At 42.3% G+C, this 20065-nt stretch overlaps 1 protein-coding gene across 2 annotated transcripts in view; it reads right to left on the reverse strand.

Annotated features, from left to right (window-relative positions):
• Positions 1-20065, reverse strand: part of KLF12 (KLF transcription factor 12) — a 367692-nt gene that overhangs the window by 246379 nt on the left and 101248 nt on the right. For both annotated transcript variants that reach the window (XM_084622607.1, XM_084622608.1), the window contains exon 2: positions 10839-10902. In XM_084622607.1, coding sequence (XP_084478733.1) covers positions 10839-10859 — 21 coding nt within the window. In that variant the 5' untranslated portion in view covers positions 10860-10902. The remainder of the gene's footprint in view (positions 1-10838; positions 10903-20065) is intronic.

Below are 20065 nucleotides of genomic sequence, written 5' to 3' on the forward strand. Positions count from 1 at the left end.
GGGGGTCCAGAGGCAGTCAGGGGACAAGGAGCAGGGGGCGGAGATTCGGGGGGGCGGTCAGGGGACGGGGAACATGGGGGGTTGGATAGGCATGGGAGTCCCGGGGGGTCTGTCTGGGGGCGGGGGTGTGGACAGGGGTCAAGGCAGTCAGGGGACAGGGAGCGGGGGGGTTGGATAGGGGGTGGGGTCCTGGGGGCGGTTAGAGGCAGAGGTCCCGGGAGGAGGCAGTCAGGGGACAAGAAGCAGGGGGGTTGGATTAGTCGGGGGTTCTGAGGGGGGCAGTCAGGGGGAAGGAAGTGGATAGGGAGCGGGGACCAGGCTGTTTGGGGAGCCACAGCCTTCCCTACCCGGCCCTCCGCTCTGCAGAGGCTGCCATCTGGAAGCTTCGCCCGGGACAAGGGCCAGCCACCTCCTACACCACCCATTTCTGATGGAATGAGGCAGCCCACCTTTACCAATTCCAGTGGGGGCTCAATAACAAGGTAAAAGACAAGCTAGTCCACATCAAAAACCCCATCCATGTAGATGACTTTATTGACCTCATCCTGCACATTGACTTTTGGCTGCATGAACGGAAGGAGGAAAGGAGGGGTGACTGACACCCCATGCCCACCCTCCACACCAAGACCCATGCAGATCAACCTCGATTGCAGACCTCTGACCCCAGAGAAAAGAAAGCGTCAACAACAGCTGAATTATGTTTTCACTGTGGAGGACCTGGACACATCCTTGCCTCCTAGCCAGCTCAGAAGAACATGGGAAACAAACCAGCCCATACCAAGTAAAGGTGGTACAGCTTGGGCACCACCAAATCATGATGCTCCAGAACTACCCCCACTCCCACCCCAAGTAGAACCCGACCCAGGAACCATGGTGTCTTCCCACATTTCCTGCTACTGCAGTTGTAGATCTTGGGGCAGGTGCAGCAGATCCCCCAACTAGCAATGATAGACTCTGGGGCTCTACAGTAGCCAAAAATCTTCAGATCCCCTTCCAGACAAAACCCACTCTGGACCTGGTGGAGATGATTGATGGCTCACCTTTATCGTCAGGACTGGTGACTCAAGAGACCATCCCCTTAGAGGCAGTAATGGAAGGGAACTGAAAAACAATACGCTTCAATGTGATCCGCTCCCCATTCTTCCTGATAATTCTTGGCATATCTCAGTTGGAGCGGCATGACCCATGTATCTCCTTGTGGCAGAGGAGCATTAGCTTCTCCTGCCAATACTGCCAGAAAGCACACCTCCAATGAAGCAACCAACCCACAGGGTGCCAGGGCCCCAGGATGAGAGGAGACCCTCAGAAACGGAAACATGGGCACCGGGGGCTAGCCAGAAGGGAGTGGCTCCAGACCAGAACATCAGCCTTCCCGGACAAGTACCGCAACTAACTGGATGTGTTTGAAAAGAAAAATGCAGACTCATTACCGTCACACCAGACTACAACTGCCCAACAGATCTACAGCTTGGGGCAAAGATACCCTATGGATGGATACACTCTACATCTGAACCAGATCGGGAGGCGCTACGTGGATATATCCAGGAAAACCTTGCCAAGGGCTTCATCCAGTAATCTATCTGTCCAGCAGGGATACCAATCCTCTTTGTGAAGAAGGATGGGTCATTATGCCTCTACATAGACTATTGTGCATTGAACCAAATGATTATTTGTAACAGATACCCTTTGCCCCTTATTTTTAGAATTTCTGGACCACCTGAGGACTTCCAGGATCTTCATGAAACTAGATCTTTGGGAGGCATACAATCTAGTGCACGTAAGTCCTGTGGACGAATGGAAAACCACTTTTTGTACTTGATATTGGCACTTCAAATACCTAGTGATGCCATTTGGTTTAATCAATGCCCTTGCAACATTTCAACATTTCATAAGTGATGTCTTCAAGGATACCCTGGACCAGTACATGATTATCTACCTCAACGATAAACTAGTATTTTCCAAGAATGCAGAGCAGCACTGCCACTATGTCTGATCAGTCCTGGAAAAACTACAGAAGCATGGGTTGTACATGAGTTTGGAAAAGTAAACCTTGAACTAGGCCACCATTGAGGTACAATATCTACCCAGAGGGAATCCACAAGGATCCACAGAAGGTGGAAGCCATCTGCAAGTGCACAGCACCTTGAACCCTCCAGGAATTTCAACACTTCCTGGGCTTAAATTTTTTTTATAGGAGATTCATTGCAAATTTCTCCTAATTAATAACTCCCCTGACTTCACTCCTCTGCAAAGCTGTGCTATTCACTTGGTTGCCCAAGCCCAACTTGCTTTTGACCAGATAAAGGCCTCCTTCACTATGGCCCTGATTCTGGCCCACCCTAACCCAACTCATCCATCTATAGTGGAAGCAGATGCATCCAATGTGGCCCTAGGGGCATACTCTTGCGGTGATTCATATCCCACTCAGTTCTGCACCCTTCTCGAAAGCTTACCCCTGCCAAGATGATCTATAAAATACTGAACAGTGAGCTGCTCACCATAAAAACTGCATTTGAAGAATGGCATCACCACTTTGAGGGAGCTCGTCACCCCCAGTATAGGTCTTCACCAACGATAAGAACTCAAATACTTCCACAAGGCCCAGGAGTTGAACCAGAGGCAGTTAAAGTGGGCCGTGTTCTATTCTCAGTTCAAGTTTATGGTATCTACCTCCCAGGAAAGCAAAATTGGAGAGCCGATTCACTATCACAGAAGGGGGAATACTACTGGAGAAGCTAAGAACCAAATTCTGAGTCCCCTACCTCCTCAAGCCTGGTAACTTTGCCAATGCCACAATTCAGTGAGGTGGGCATTCCCTCATCTGATACTCCTTGAAAGAAGACCCACTTGCCCAAGGGATACAGTCCATGCCATTGGGGACTAAGATGCACCATTCCATGCAGAATGGCATAACTTACTTTGACAAACACATATATGTGGCACCAGAATGCCCGCAACTGAGGGTTTTACAGCTGTGCCATGATGCTCCACTGGTGGGTCCCTTGGCCACTGGACGACCTCCTGCATGGTTGCTCACATTTTCTGGTGGCTCTGCATGTGGCTAAGGACCAAACAAGCAAGGCACCAAGAAGTACCTGCTCATGGCTGTGTATTGAGATTCTCAGCTCTTTAATGCTGGGATTGTGTTTTACCATCTTGTTTACCAGGGGACAGGCACATTGTTGACACTATACAAATAGTTAATAGACTTAATAGTATTTGTCATAAATATAAAGGGAAGGGTAGCCACTGTTCTGTATTCAGTGCTATAAAATCACTCCTGGCCAGAGGCAAGACCCTTTCACCTGTAAAGGGTTAAGAAGCTAAGGTAACCTCGCTGGCACCTGACCCAAAATGACCAATGAGTGGACAAGATACTTTCAAATCTGGAGTGGCGGGGAACAAAGTGTTTGTCTGTCTGTGTGTTGCTTTTGCCAGGAACAGATCAGAAATGCAGCCTTACAACTCCTGTTAAATTAGTAAGTAATCTAGCTAGAAATGCGTCAGATTTCCTTTTGTTTAATGGCTGGTAAAATAAGCTGTGCTGGATGGAATGTATATTCCTGTTTTTGTGTCTTTTTGTAACTTAAGGTTTTGCCTAGAGGGATTCTCTATGTTTTGAGTCTGATTACCCGGTAAGGTATTTACCATCCTGTTTTTACAGAGGTGATGCTTTTACCTTTTCTTTAATTAAAATTCTTCTTTTAAGAACCTGATTGATTTTTCATTATTCTTAAGATCCAAGGGTTTGGGTCTGTACCAATTGGTGAGGATTTTTACAAGCCTTCCCCAGGGAAGGGGGTGTAGGGCTTGTCGGGAAGACGTCTCCAAGTGGGCTCTTTCCCTGTTCTTTGTTTAAAACACTTGGTGGTGCAGCATAGGGTTTAAGGACAAGGCAAAGTTTGTAACTTGGGGAAGTTTTTAACCTAAGCTGGTAAGAATAAGCTTAGGGGGTCTTTCATGCAGGTCCCCGCATCTGTACTCTAGAGTTTAGAGTGGGGAAGGAACCTTGACAGTATTACATGAAAAAAAATACCCCTCTGTTAACAGAATGTTAAGGTTGCAAAATCAAGCACCCAAAAGTTGGGAAATGCCAGGATTAAGGCTGTCTATGCAACCCTAAATCAGCCCCCTTGTGCGTATATATTATGGTACAGTCTTTAATTACATGACCACAAACTATTTTTTCCTAAGCTCATTCTCAGCTGAACCATTTTAGGTAAAAACAACAAAGAGTCCGGTGGCACCTTAAAGACTAACAGGTTTATTTGGGCATAAGCTTTCATGGATAAAAAACCCACTTCTTCGCATCTTGTGCATTACCCACAAAAGCTTATGCCCAAATAAACCTGTTAGTCTTTAAGGTGCCACCAGACTCCTTGTTGTTTTTGCGGATAAAGACTAACATGGCTACCCCAATACTTGACATTTTAGGTAAAACTTTCTCCAAACACCTCAGTTTGGGGCAGACATCAGCCAGAATGGTTTAAGTTTAGCAAAGTTATAAGAAACTGAAAACAGAGTCTTGCAATGGGAAGTGGCAGGCAACCTTAACTGTAGATGTCACTATCTGTGCTGCCTATGATACTAAGAACACACCTATAAACTTCTAAAAACAGTTTAAGCACCAGGGTATTATTAATAAGTGTGCAGGTGTGAAGAGACAGATACTACAACTTTGCTCATCCAGGACTCATTACCATTAACAATTGTTTTTCATGGAGCAATGACCCCAACAAAAAAAAGCTATATCCATTTTACAATGACATTTTGTTTTTCAGCAGATTATATATTATTAAAAAGTTATCAAATATTAATCAGTAATCAATAGTGCCAATTCTACATTAAATCTAAATGAGTACCTTTTTTTTTTTTGAAAGTTCCTATTGTAAAATGTGACCATATCATTTTTTTTCTTTTCTGCAGCTTTCATCCAAAACAATAGTCAAGCTCCTGTAGGTTTCTGTGATTCTCAGTTCTTCCTCTTCCAAAGCACTTTTCAGTAAACGCAAGTTATATTTAAGAACTACTACAAAGTCTATGCACCAAAAATATCACAGGGCCTTTCCCATCTGAAAGGAACTCTTTTTAGATGCTGGCCCACATAAATTTGTCGGGCTACTCAGCCAAGAGGCCGCTCCCGATTCTGAAGAAATTCCCCTGGGCAGTTATGTACCTCTCAGATGAGCAGCTTTTATTAAGCAGGGGTTGTATTTTTCTCAGCAGGCCAACCTTTAACTAGGGAAAGATCAACCTATCTTAGTGCCAGTCTCCACCCACTGCCTCCTAAAGTTTTGTCCAGAATGACCACAGATATCTAGAACTGCATGGACACTTTTATGCAATAGCCTTTCAACAAATATATTGGATATATTTGTTTCTAAGATGTGACTATTTTGAATACAATAGCTACAACCCTGTTTGGGAGCTCCCCAACAGAAAGAGTCAAATCACATAATTGTAACTCCACCTGGTCTAAAAGAGGTCAGTTCACAAACCAGCTACCAAATAAGACTCCAGGCCTAGGCTTTGATGAACTATTCTTGTGTGTATCTAAGTATGTATACTTTGGAATCCCGCCCCCGGCCAGCTGCTGAGGAGCACTGAGTAAACACACCAAAATAGTTGCAAACTGAATGGAGCAGAGCCAAAACCAAGACCCATAAACAAAAAACCATTTAGGCTATGAAAGCAACTGCAGAGCAGTAACTGAAAAAAGGGTATAGAATAGGTTTTACACTGCTGTTAGTCAGAAAGGCTAAAAGGAAGGCTGAATTCTTCCCAGAGAGCATTAATTAATTTTATGTCAAGGGGAAACGGAATCAGTTCAAATGTAATGAAAGTGTGTGAAGCAGAAAGGGCTCATTGCAGACACCTTAAAGGTCTTTACTATTTGGAGTACATCATTTTTGGACCTGCCCCCAGCAATTTTTCAGCAATCGGGATCAGTTCCAAATCCACCCTGCCCGCATCCGACCTGAGCTGGCTCAAAGCTGAATCCAATGATGATTGAGCACAGAGAAGCTGCACTATTCTGGATGTGCATCTGTCAGAGCATACACTATTCCAGCAGCCCAGAAGAAAGAGGCAGCAACAGAAGATACAGCAGATAACCTATCCTTGACATACAATAAGAAAGAAAATCTCTACTGCTCTACTTTTTACTGAGGATCAGATTTTGGAAAATTCAGTTCCCCCTCATCCTCATGGGTTCCCCTGTATAAAGTTAATGAGCCGTATGCCTAAGGTTGTACTCCAGCAGCTAGTCAATATACGATCACAGTTGACAAACTGAATGTTAACTGTGCATTATTAATATTTTTAAATAAAGAGCAGCAGTTTTAAAATATTAAATTTTTGACCTTTAATGGACTAATTCTAATAAACACTGAACACCAACAGAAATTAATTGAAGTTCTTGGTCTCCGTGTGCCATGAATCTGACTGTCAATCAATTTATGTGTTCATTTTTTAGCTGTTTTTTCCTGGATTTTTATATTCATAATGAATTATGACAAAGAAAACTTCAAACTATAGTCTCTTTGCTTTAGCATGATGTAAACTTCAAGGAACACAACTAAAAAAGGATAGTGGATTGATGCCCAGCACTATAATACACTCCTGAGATTTATATACTTTATCCTTTTTATATTTCTCGTCATAGTTATACTCCAGTGGATAAAGTTAAAGATGACAGAGACTATTTAGAGCAGTCACTTCCTTTCTAGGAAAACAGTGATTGTGGATGCAGGGAGGCCAGCGTGTGACAGTAATCAAACACCCCATCACACTGGTACTGGAATCCTGGTAAGAGAATGTGCTCTAAATTCAATGAACACACAGTATGAAAATGTGAACCTTACAGGAACATCTCAACAAAACTCAAATGCATTTATGACAATTGATTACTGAAAAAAAAATCTTTATCTTATAGTTTCGTTAGTTTTAGAGAGTACGTGTGTGCGTGTGTTTTGTGGACAACGAGACTTTAAGAGGTCAACTGGGTAACAAAATTGAGTTGGCTTTATATAGTACCTCTCATTACAACTTTTGGAGATACTCAGATACCACAGTGATGGGATCATATAAGAATTTTGATAGATAAATCTGTACCTTTAAGATTGTTTTTCCCAGGTCATATTGTGCCTATTCATTTTGATTTGTGTTTTTTCTCCAAAAGCTAAAAGTTAAAAATAATTAAGTTTTAAAACTCTGACGTCCATGTTCAAATCCTTAAGGAGACATCTGTTAAAGGATTATAGAGTAGGAAGGATCCCCTATGTTTCTGATGTAGACTTAGCCTTGCTGAAACCATCCTCTTTACAAGGGAAATTAAGAGAAAGATGGAAAATTCCCTTCTCTTATGCAAAAATACAATGGCTATATTCATGAAATAAGGAAGGATTACTTCCCTAAATATGATAACTTCCAGATTACTTATTTGTGACTACACAAAGCTATGTACAATTACTGTCATCTTGAGCATTGATTCTCCCAGACGAAAGAAATTCATACTCCTAAGGATTTTTCTTCACTGGGTTTCATTGGACTTTTAGGAGAGACAGACAGACTCCCAGACAGACCAACATAGGGATAAAGCATACCAATGTAACAAACAAATCCCTGATGATGCAAGAGAAGCTGTCTATGATGCTAATGATATACCAGAATATTAATGTTCCAAAGACAAGTCATATTTGGTCTTAAGTGGCCTTTAAACTGTCTGATGGCTTTACCTGTAGGGAAAAAAGAAGCCAAACCAGAGGCTTAAAATGAAATCTTAGCCCCACTGATCTCAATGGAGCCAAGACTTCACCCTTAGATTTTAATAGTGGCAGTGGAAGTACCACCTGCCTCTTTGTTGCTTAAACTGTCCAGAACCAGTCCGAGCTCCAGAAAGAGAATTTTTATTCCCAGGGATTGAATTTGTCCATACAACAAAGTCTCTGTGAAAACAATTGTATGATTTAGTCATTGCATTTTTCTAATCTGAAAGCAGACGTTTAGCAGTCTGATTGTTTAATCCTTCATTTTGCATAGGTTCCCAGACAGAAAAAAAACCAACAATCATAATTCACTGTCTTCCTCTCTCATCCATATCTATCTATCTAGATCAGTTATCAACTACCTCAAGACTACTGGGGAGTGTAACCTGAATTGTATGAGAAAGAAAAACGATGCCTTGGATGCACCTAAACATCACCATGCTCTGCAGTTCTTCATTACCTTTGCTAACACTTTGTAGAGAACCAGAAAGAAGAAAATAGGGACAGGAATTGGAGACACCACCAGGAGGATGAAAATGCATCTCTCCCCACTGCACTTTTATCCAGGAAACTTAGGAACATTTCAGTTTTATGATGGTAAGTGGTGGCAAGTTGTTTCTTGAGTTCACCACAGGAGACTCCTGCACTGAAGGCACCAGGTGGCCCTTCCCCCTCTCAGAATTTTGGCCATAACTTTCTCTGTCTCTGGGATGTGATAAGTAATTAGACTTTCTGCCCTGACAGAACTTCCTAATTCTAATGCCCATCATGGTCATCTAGTCTGACCTTGTTCTTCCTCTATTTCTATGGTAAGAGACACTACAGCACTGTTGTCTGAACAGACCTGGCAAAATAGGTGTGTAAGTATCCTGTTTCATCTGTAACCCATTGAGAACTTTCCAGACCAACAGGAACTCCAGCTTGTTTACATATAAATAAAGGGGTCTTTGCTAGCTCTCTTGGCAATCAAGAGAGGCTCTCTTTAAGACATCTGTTTGCTGCATTTCAGGAATATATAAGTCTACCAAGAAGTGCCATTTAATAGCATTAGTTTTTCCTTCCTCTACATCTGAGTTAGCCAAGAGATTTGTAACATGCAAACACTGGTTCCCCAGCTGTGTGGGTTTCCTTCCATCGAACAGACACTAGTATCAGAGAAGAGTCATCGAAAAGTCAGGAAGTTGAGCTCAGCGAGATCTCACGAGTCTTTTTAGTTTTCCCTAGATGATGATGGGAGCACACATCACCTGCTGGTCCAGGTCTGCACAGCACCAAGCACAATGGGACCAAGGAGTACTGAAGCACTAATAACAATCTCTTGAATCACAAAATGTTTTGGATGAGAACCTTAATATCCATCAACTTCGTGAAAAAAACTTGTGCAGATTCAGACAGACATCATCTTCCTTTCCAAATGTAAACAGATTAATATCCACTGTAATTACTAGAAAGTCTCAACAGAGGAGAAATTAGAGCAGACTTTTCTGTGCCTACTAAAAACTTCAAGTGGATTATTGCCAAAACATGAAGCTTTTGAGCCATTCTGTAGCTGTTACAATCAAAATACCATCTAAGTAAATAAGCAGTGTTGTTATTGCAGTATGAGACAAGGTGGATGAGGTAATACCTTTTATTGGAGCAACTTCAGTTGGTGACAGAGTTGAGCTTTCAAGCTACACAGAACTCTTCTTCAGCTCAGGGAAAGGTACTCAGTGTCACAGCTAAATACAAGGTGGAGCATATAATTTAGCATAAGTAGTTAATGGGTATTCTAAGGGACCATTCAAGGTGAAGTGGCCACTTCACACTCTGCATACCTTTCCCTGACCTGAAAAAGAGTTCTGTGTAGCGCAAAAGCTTGTCTCTCTCACCAACCGAAGTTGTGCCAATAAAAGATATTATTCACCCACCATGTCTATCTAAGTAAATTAGCATCCTTATCCGAATGATCTCAGGAGATGACTAGTCTCATTGCCATGGTGAACCACTTTGGGACAATGCATAGAATGAAAACTCTTGTTTCCAACAGGTATTACACTTCCAGGAAAAAGCTTAGTTTTGTTTCTGTAATTGGAATGCACGAGAATGATGAGGAAAGCTTTGCTTAAATCTGTTTTACACCAGCTGACAGTCATCATTAGATCTTTCAAAATGCCCCGCTTAAATGAGTGGCTGTACTCCAAATCTTGGTACTGCCAATTGTATTCGCCATTACAATATATTTACTTTATGCAGACAGGGAAGCAAAGACAGTTTCCTTTAAGCAGCCTTGAAGGGACACTGGTTCAAGTAGTATCACAGCTAAAGTCTAAGCATTAGTAGCCATTAGCTCGGAGGACAGAGGCAGATTTCAAAACATACTGAAATTAATCATTTTATAAAGCGTGCAAATTAAGGACAGTGAAATACCGAGGACCACCAGTGCCTGTTCCCTTATAACCACAGAAAATAGATGCTGCAGAAACATCCACCCCACTTTTAAAAGATGATACTCCAGAGAAAGATCAAAAAGCACCAAGTATCTAACTAAGATATCCTATTCTATTCAGTTTCTCATACTGCACTTATCAGTTTGGCATTCATCCAACCAATCATTGCATTCATCCAACAATGCATTAAGCTGCATAACTAGCATCTGTAATGGAAGACATCCTCCATTTAACAATTACTTCAACATTGTGCATGGCAAGAAGAAACACCCTGAAATCTCATGCCATTCAACCTTTTCGACGTCAATGGAATTGCATGGGACTTAAGCCAGCACAGAATTTGTCCCAAAGCATACTTTTCAAATAAAAATAACCATTCCCACCTGAATACTTTCACTTAGCTTTCTGTTTTCTTTTGAAAACTTAGGTTTTTTAAAAGTATCAGAAAGTGTATCATTAAACCCCGTACAAATTATTTGTTAACAGAACCTCGTCTGACAGACAACGGGAACGTGATGTTCAGAACATTTGTTACTTCACTTAATGTGCTTTTAAAGAAAATATATATTTCTGATGCTACGAGTAATGTTTATATATTGTATATTGTTATATAATGTATATTGTTGTAAAATTGTCAACAAACTTTTATGGCTTTCCTCTTCATATGAATACTCAGTCATCCATTCGTTCCTAGATCCACTTCAATCCTGGAAAAAAAAATCAATAATTCTGAATTAATTAGGAAATGGGCACTGAGCAGACATAACTTCTTCAATGTTTTATTTTTGTTTCTCAACTTTTATTGCCTATTTTTTCAAAAACAGAGGGATCTACTCTGTGGTGAAACATTGGAAAAGCACTGTGTTTTTCAATATTTTAAATAAAACAGGCTGAATATTTCAAATATTAAGTTGTGTCTTGTGCTTTTCAATTAATTGACGTTTTTTCAATTAATTGATGTTCAATTTCTGAGCAGTTACTTGATTGTTCAAAATTTGAGCTTCTTTGTGTGCACAATAGGTCACATGATATATTTATATGGCATGATTGGATGGAGTAACTCTTTAGCAGATGTCAATTTCAAGTACTTACAATTTTGATTTCAAAATTTATTTGCTAGAAATATTCTGCAAGATCTGATTAATATTTGCTGTTTGAGGCAAACCTTTTTGCTAGTAAAACTCATTCACTAGAATATTCATAAAAAAGGAATACAACTAAGGGAATGTCTGCACTATCCGCTTGATTGACGGGCATCGATCGATCCACTGGGGATCGATTTATTGCGTCTAGTCTAGATGCGATAAAATCGACCCCCTGAGCGCTCTCCCGTCGACTTTTGTACTCCAGCTCCGCGAGAGGCGCAGGCTGAATTGATATGGGAGCGGCAGCAGTCGACTCACCATAGTGAAGATACCACGGTAAGTCGATCTAAGTACATCGACTTCAGCTATGTTATTCACATAACTGAAGTGCGTAACTTAGATCAATCCCCCCCACTGTGTAGACCGGGGCTAAGTAAGACTGTAGCAGATCTAATAATCTGAATGAATATTTTTAAATATAATATATATATATATATATATATATATATTAAAGGTTTGCAGGTTATATGTGGCAAAAAATTTTCATAGTTCAGAATTAAGCCACGGGAAAAAAATTATGACATTAAAAGAAACAGATAAACAAAATACTTTTATTTCCTTTGCTTCTTCAGATTAGATAAACTATAAAAATCCAGTAGATTTTGCAAAGTATATTCTAATTTCTGTAAAGCCTTTAAAAAACCTAAAAAAACCAGAGGCCAAAACTGTGGCCTTTAATTTTTTGACACTGTGCCTTAAACCTCTTGCCAGAATGCATGCATATAACTGGAATGGACTTTTACTTTCATATGTCCCCTTTAATAAAGTAAGCTGTGTGAATTCAAGACTAACTCTGTTGTCAGAGAGCTATTATAAATAATCTGTTATAACTTGATTTTTTTTTCAAACTGATGCTGTTTCTCCAATAGTGACGTGTATATAACCTATTCATTTTTAAGCCATAACCCAGTATTTCATTACTGCTATACATACATTAACATAGCTATCAGGTTTAAACATTCTGAACAGCCTTTTACCTTTAAAACAATATGAGACTCTGGAAAAGAAGCAAAGATAGTAAACATTAATGAAACCCACTAACATCCCAGTGATTAAGCACCAAATCTATATAACTTTTTATTAACTTTTAATCCAATTTTTTTTAGAAATAAAATAAATGTAAGTTCCAATTAACATTAATATGAGTCACAAATGGTTGCAAATTCCCTAGAAACAATGACCTTACTAAATTTAATTAAATTCTGTAGGCTTGGAATGTTCTAACTACTGTAGAGTATTTGTCCCATCTTTGATGTATCTTGGAGAGTGTCTTTTCTGTTTAATCTCCTTTGGCATTATTTGAATTGCTTCAGAATTTCCATTTCATGAGGCAAATTTTCTTTGGCTTACAACTGAGCCAGTGAGCACTGAGCGACGTCTACTTTTTTTTTTTTTTTTGAATTGCACACTGTAGGGAGAGGTCTTTGACTTCCTAGCAGCCCCTTTCTGTGCCAACATCCAAATACTGAACACTTGAGCCAGGTTTTCTGTGTCCTAAATGTATACACATGGCATGGTTACCTAAATTGACTGTGAAAGGACTCCGTCACAAAACTGTTAAATTAAATGTACAGCATTTCAAAGCTCCATAGGGTATCCCTCAAAAGGAAAGTTCGTTTGACCTGTAATTGTTTCCAGTTCTCATATTTTCTCATCAGTTATTTCTCTACACAAACATCCTACAGTGCAACTTAGCTTCATGTTACCAGTGAATGCTGGAAGTCCTATTAGCTCACTGTGGCTATGGTAATAATGAGAACAGGGATGTGTGTTTCAAAATGCTTAAGTGTAGCTATCTTACTAATCATAGCTGCATTTGTTTTACATTATTAAATCATGCACAATTCTCTCCCTCCACCCGCCCCACCGGTGAAAAGGTTCCTTCATTAACAATGATGAATGATTGGTGTTGTTTATATATTCCCCTATGCATGTTTACTCAATTTACTGAGCACTGAATTGTTAGTTCCCTTTCACCTTTAGAATGCCAGTCTTTTTTCATCCTTTTTGTATGTGAGATTGAAGGCTCATGAAAATGTTCCTGGTTGGCCCAAATCCTTAACAGTGTAAGCACATCACAAACCCCATGACCACAACACTGCCCCTGATTGCGCATCAACCCACACACTTTAAGGATGAGCAGGGAATTAATTCTCCAGGGCATACATTCAGTCCTTCACCTGTCCAATGAGATGGGTGCCAATTAGGATTAGTTGCAATGTGGATACCTGCCATCACTTCAATTCACACAGGCCACCATAGAGATATCAAAAGGTAAAAATTTTGATTACTTATGACTTGGGTTGGATTTGAACTGGAAACAAAAAGCTACACATCAAATTGCAATTTCAAACTCAGACAGTAGATCTTCACTGCACACTGAGCCTGGGCTCTCACCCAGGTTTAAGCCCAAACCCCTCTTCCATCTACACACAAATCACCTTGACTGAGGTAGCAACCACTCGGGACCTGGCCTGTGGAGGAGGGGAGGAAGGGAAAGAGTCAGAGACTAAGTCCTGCTGCACCTCGGGTTCAAGAGCTGCCATATTGCAGTGTGGACACAGCTCAAGTCACAGACCTGAGTCAGAGTCTGCATAGTGTAGTATGGATGCTTTAGCATGGCTGAGACACCCAGGTCTAGCAATTGTAAACCTAGGTTTACAATGCAATGCAGATCATAGAATCATAGAATATCACGGTTGGAAGGGACCCCTGAAGGTCATCTAGTCCAACCCCCTGCTCGAAGCAGGACCAATTCCCAGTTAAATCATCCCAGCCAGGGCTTTGTCAAGCCTGACCTTAAAAACCTCTAAGGAAGGAGATTCTACCACCTCCCTAGGTAATGCATTCCAGTGTTTCACCACCCTCTTAGTGAAAAAGTTTTTCCTAATATCCAATCTAAACCTCCCCCACTGCAACTTGAGACCATTACTCCTCGTTCTGTCATCTGCTACCATTGAGAACAGTCTAGAGCCATCCTCTTTGGAACCCCCTTTCAGGTAGTTGAAAGCAGCTATCAAATCCCCCCTCATTCTTCTCTTCTGCAGGCTAAACAATCCCAGCTCCCTCAGCCTCTCCTCATAAGTCATGTGTTCTAGACCCCTAATCATTTTTGTTGCCCTTCGCTGGACTCTCTCCAATTTATCCACATCCTTCTTGTAGTGTGGGGCCCAAAACTGGACACAGTACTCCGGATGAGGCCTCACCAATGTCGAATAGAGGGGAACAATCACATCCCTCGATCTGCTCGCTATGCCCCTACTTATACATCCCAAAATGCCATTGGCCTTCTTGGCAACAAGGGCACACTGCTGACTCATATCCAGCTTCTCGTCCACTGTCACCCCTAGGTCCTTTTCCGCAGAACTGCTGCCTAGCCATTCGGTCCCTAGTCTGTAGCGGTGCATTGGATTCTTCCATCCTAAGTGCAGGACCCTGCACTTATCCTTATTGAACCTAATCAGATTTCTTTTGGCCCAATCCTCCAATTTGTCTAGGTCCTTCTGTATCCTATCCCTCCCCTCCAGCGTATCTACCACTCCTCCCAGTTTAGTATCATCCGCAAATTTGCTGAGAGTGCAATCCACACCATCCTCCAGATCATTTATGAAGATATTGAACAAAACCGGCCCCAGGACCGACCCTTGGGGCACTCCACTTGATACCGGCTGCCAACTAGACATGGAGCCATTGATCACTACCCGTTGAGCCCGACAATCTAGCCAGCTTTCTACCCACCTTATAGTGCATTCATCCAGCCCATACTTCCTTAACTTGCTGGCAAGAATACTGTGGGAGACCGTGTCAAAAGCTTTGCTAAAGTCAAGAAACAATACATCCACTGCTTTCCCTTCATCCACAGAACCAGTAATCTCATCATAAAAGGCGATTAGATTAGTCAGGCAGGACCTTCCCTTGGTGAATTCATGCTGGCTGTTCCTGATCACTTTCCTCTCATGCAAGTGCTTCAGGATTGATTCTTTGAGGACCTGCTCCATGATTTTTCCAGGGACTGAGGTGAGGCTGACTGGCCTGTAGTTCCCAGGATCCTCCTTCTTCCCTTTTTTAAAGATTGGCACTACATTAGCCTTTTTCCAGTCATCCGGGACTTCCCTGTTTCGCCACGAGTTTTCAAAGATAATGGCCAATGGCTCTGCAATCACAGCCGCCAATTCCTTCAGCACTCTCGGATGCAACTCGTCCAGCCCCATGGACTTGTGCACGTCCAGCTTTTCTAAATTGTCCCTAACCACCTCTATCTCTACAGAGGGCTGGCCATCTCTTCCCCATTTTGCGATGCCCAGCGCAGCAGTCTGTGAGCTGACCTTGTTAGTGAAAACAGAGGCAAAAAAAGCATTGAGTACATTAGCTTTTTCCACATCCTCTGTCACTAGATTGCCTCCTCATTCAGTAAGGGGCCCACACTTTCCATGGCTTTCTTCTTATTGCCAACATACCTGAAAAAACCCTTCTTGTTACTCTTGACATCTCTTGCTAGCTGCAGCTCCAGGTGCGATTTGGCCCTCCTGATTTCATTCCTACATGCCCGAGCAATATTTTTATACTCTTCCCTGGTCATATGTCCAACCTTCCACTTCTTGTGAGCTTCTTTTTTATGTTTAAGATCCGCTAGGATTTCACCATTAAGCCAAGCTGGTCGCCTGCCATATTTACTATTCTTTCGACTCATTGGGATGGTTTGTCCCTGTAACCATGCTCAAGCATGGGCTTGGAAACACTAAGTCTACAAGTCCAGGTCCCACAGACCCTGGCTTAGTGTGCAGTGTAAACATGCTCCTAGTAATCCTATCATAAAATGGCCTAATTTTCAGATGTGCTGAGAACATGCAACTCTCAATGAAAGTACCAACAAAAAAAAACACTTCCTGGATTTTTGTGAAGATAATTTATTCTTCCAGGTTTAAATAAGGCTGCTATGAAATACTTGTTTTGTTTTAAGTAGTAAATGGAATGTGATGTGAAAAGTCCAAATAGGAGTACTTACATCCAGTATCATTTTGCAATAATAGTTTTTAGTACCAGCAAAAAACCTACAGCACAAAATAAGAGGATTGGAAACGAGAACACCACATTTGTTTGATCCAAAACTCTTAAATGACCAAGGGTTTTCTCTGTAATCACAGAGCAAAGTCTCTAACAAACATGAACCATCAGTCTCAGGCCAGGTCTACACTACAAACTTTTGCTAATGCAAGTTACATAGACACAAAGCTGCAGCAGTTAGCATATCACTTGCGCATGTGTGTCGGCACTGCACGTACTCACTAGGAGCGCTTGTTTCAATGCAAGTAACACAATGTGCAACTCGCCACAGTCCAGCACACTGTTTTTGGGGAAGTTTTGGCAATGCACGGTGGGGCAGAAACAAGTAGCAAAGGGGGTGACTGGGACAGCAGGGTTGCATTCCCATCATGCAAATTTCTCCATTGCCATCTCTATCACATAATTTTCATACTTATTTTGAAAATTCCACCCAGGAAGGACTTGTCATGGTCCACCATCTCTGAGAGAAGCATGGACGCTATTGTCATAAGCATTGCAAGCACAGGCCACATGAACCTACTGTCTGAGTTTGAAATATCTGCAGAGCCCCAAGAAGAGCCATGGGGAACATGACGACTTCCTGGAGGGCAGATTGATGGTGGCATTCATAGAGCAGCTGCAAATGGTGGAACACTGCTTCTGGACCAAAGAAATAAATACTGACTGGTGAGATCTCATTGTAATGCAGGCTTGAGATGAGGAGCAGTGGCTGCAGAACTTTCAGATGTGCAAGGCCACGTTCCTAGATCTGTGTGCTGAGGTCACCCAGCCCTACAGTGCAGAGACACCAGAATGAGAGCTGCACTGACAGCGGAGTGGCGATCACACTCTGGAAACTTGCAATGCCAGATTGGTACCAGTCAGTGGAAAATTGCTTGGGAGTTGGAAAATCCACTGGCGGGGCAACTGTCATGCAAGGGTGCAGGGCCACTAATCATCTCCTGCTATGCATGACTATGACTCTCAACAATGTGCAGGACATAATGGATGGATTTGCAGCAATGGAGTTCCTGAACTGTGCTGGAGCAATAGATGGCATGAATATCCCCATTCTGGCACTAGACCACTTGCCAGAGTGTACATCAAACAGAAAGGACTATTTTTCTATGGTTATGCAAGCACTGACAGAACACCAGGAATGTTTCACCGACATCAGTGTTGGCTGGTCAGGGAAGGTGTATGATGCTCACATCTTTAAGAACACAAGACTGTTCAGAAAGTTACAAGCAGGTACTTTCTTTTCCAGCCAATGGATTAACATTGGTGTTGTTGAAATGCCAATAGTGATCCTGGGGGACCTAGCCTACCCCTTACTCCCCAGTTCATGAAGCTGCATGCCAACCACCTTCACAGCACCAAAGAAAGATTTGACTAATTGCTCAGCAGAACGACAGCTGGATGTTCTTTTGGTAGATTGAAGGTTCGCTGATGTTGTTTACCTACTAGACTGGATCTCAGTAACAAAAATATAACAACTGTTATAGCTGCCTGCTGCATCCTGCACAATACATGTGAAGAAAAGTGGGAGAAGTTGCCACTGAGGTGGAGGAGTTTGAACAGCCAGACACACGGGCTATCAAAAGAGCTCAACATGGAGTTATACAGCTTAGGGATGCTTTGAAAGAACACTAACAGCGAGCCACAGTACTGCATTGTGGTGTACTGTGCGTCACCTAGCCCTACAGTCTGGGGGCCTGTTAGGAATTGCATGGTGCTTGGTGCACATCTATAATACTGACAATGCACTGGTTAATGTTGTGGTGCTTCCTGTACATTTATCATTATTACACTGTTTGTCACTGATCCTATGAGTTGTGTCACAGTGTACAACAACAAGTAAATGGTGCTTTCACTACCGCCAGACATTATGCAGTATATGTTGGAAATCAATAAAGATGAACTATTTACCAAACAATACAGTTTTATTGACTAATGAAAACATCTTAAGAAATTCTGTGTAATTTAAAAGCAAATACATTAAAACCTTAATAAATTTATGGAACAGAGGTTAAATAAGAGGAAGAAACATTCATGTCCATTTTAGCTACACATACATCAACTGAGGCTCTCACAGGTTAGTGTATATGAAGCTGTCGTTGCCCTTAATGTCCCCCTGTGTAGAGTGGTAGGGAAGGGATGCGGCCCCTGATGCCATGTGGAATGTGGAGGGTGGTTGTAGGGAGGTACTGTACTTTGTAGTACCCCATGGCCTGCAAATGGAGGCAAGCACAGGACTGTAGGTCCACTAGAGTCTGCAGCCAGAGAAGCCCCATTATGTCCTGATGCATCTCCCTCTCCTTTTCCTGGTGGGACTCCTGGGCCTTTCTGCTCTTTTCCTCTCCATACAGTCTTCAATATTCATCCTCCAAGCCCTCTGCTTATGAAGGATAATGCAGCACTGGCTTGCAGGATCTCACTGAACATGTCACTCCAAGTCCTCTTCTTTCTCCTCCTCTTCTGTGTCAGGCATTCCAACGGTGTGGAGGGGGAACCCCTCAAGACCACAACAGCCATAAATGCAGATAAAACACAAAGAGGTACCACTGTCTGTTTAGTCTCAACGGAAATCAAAAGTTAGATTTAGAACTCCCTTCCCTTGCTCTCCTAAATTTTTAAACAAGACTTGACTACTGACACTTCTGCTTCAGAGTGATTGTGCACGGTGCCACTCACAGCACCAGCCACAGCGAATATGGCCTGCCAGGGGTGAGGGAAGTGCATGAAACTATATGGGAGTATAGGTCAGTGTCACTGAATACAGCACCATTTTCCATATGCGGTGGAGATTTTAGCTGATATCTCATTCCTGAAGGTAACAAAGGCACAGAGGGCACAGCTGCTGCTGGTGTCTCAAAGTTATCCGGGCCCATATGTGGCTAGACTGTTTACTGCAATGCTGCCAGCCACAATTATAGCCAACTGGCATAGGGAAAAAAGTGTCCTACTGTGAAGAAATAAGGCCAACATCCAGAGAAACTTTTGGGAGAGGATGGTAGAGGAACTCGATCGAAGTTTCATCAAGAGCTCTCAGAAGGATTTCAGGGACATCTGTGTACATAAACTGCTCCGGGATGCCCCGGCCTAACTCTACAGGGGAAGAAAAAGCAGATAACAACTCTACTTCTCTTTGTTGTGAATTAATGAAAAGTTGATAGCTGTGTCCTGCTAAGTTGGGGATGCCATCACTGTAATGAGAAACAAACATACATGCTTACCAAATGTTCCTTCCCCTACTTTGGGATCACCGATTCTCGACTGCCAGGACTGACTGGACTGCAGTGGAGTCTCAAACAGGCTCTGGCTCAAAGCACAATGGAGTCCCCAGGTCACATATCCCCCCATCCTCTTGCTCCACCTCCGTCCTTGTTGTTCATGCCAGGGACGTTTGACTCAGGCTCCTCGGAGGTATCCATGGTATGTACAAGTGGTGATGGGGTCTCCGCCAAATATCGCATGCAGCTCTTTGTAAAAGAGGAAGGTCTGAGGCTTGACTCTGGATCAATTGTTGTCCTCTTTGGCTTTCTGATAGGCCTGTTGCAGTTCCTTTGCTTTCAGGAAGCACTTCTGCTGCTCCCCATTGTACCCCTTCTCCTGCATTCCCCATGCAATGTGCTCATAGGTATCCAAATTTCTATAGCTGGCCTGTAACTGTGCTTGAACA

The sequence above is a fragment of the Lepidochelys olivacea genome (genome assembly GCF_965140295.1).
Source record: "Lepidochelys olivacea isolate rLepOli2 genome assembly, chromosome: 1".
In the NCBI taxonomy this organism is placed as follows: Eukaryota; Metazoa; Chordata; order Testudines; family Cheloniidae; genus Lepidochelys; species Lepidochelys olivacea.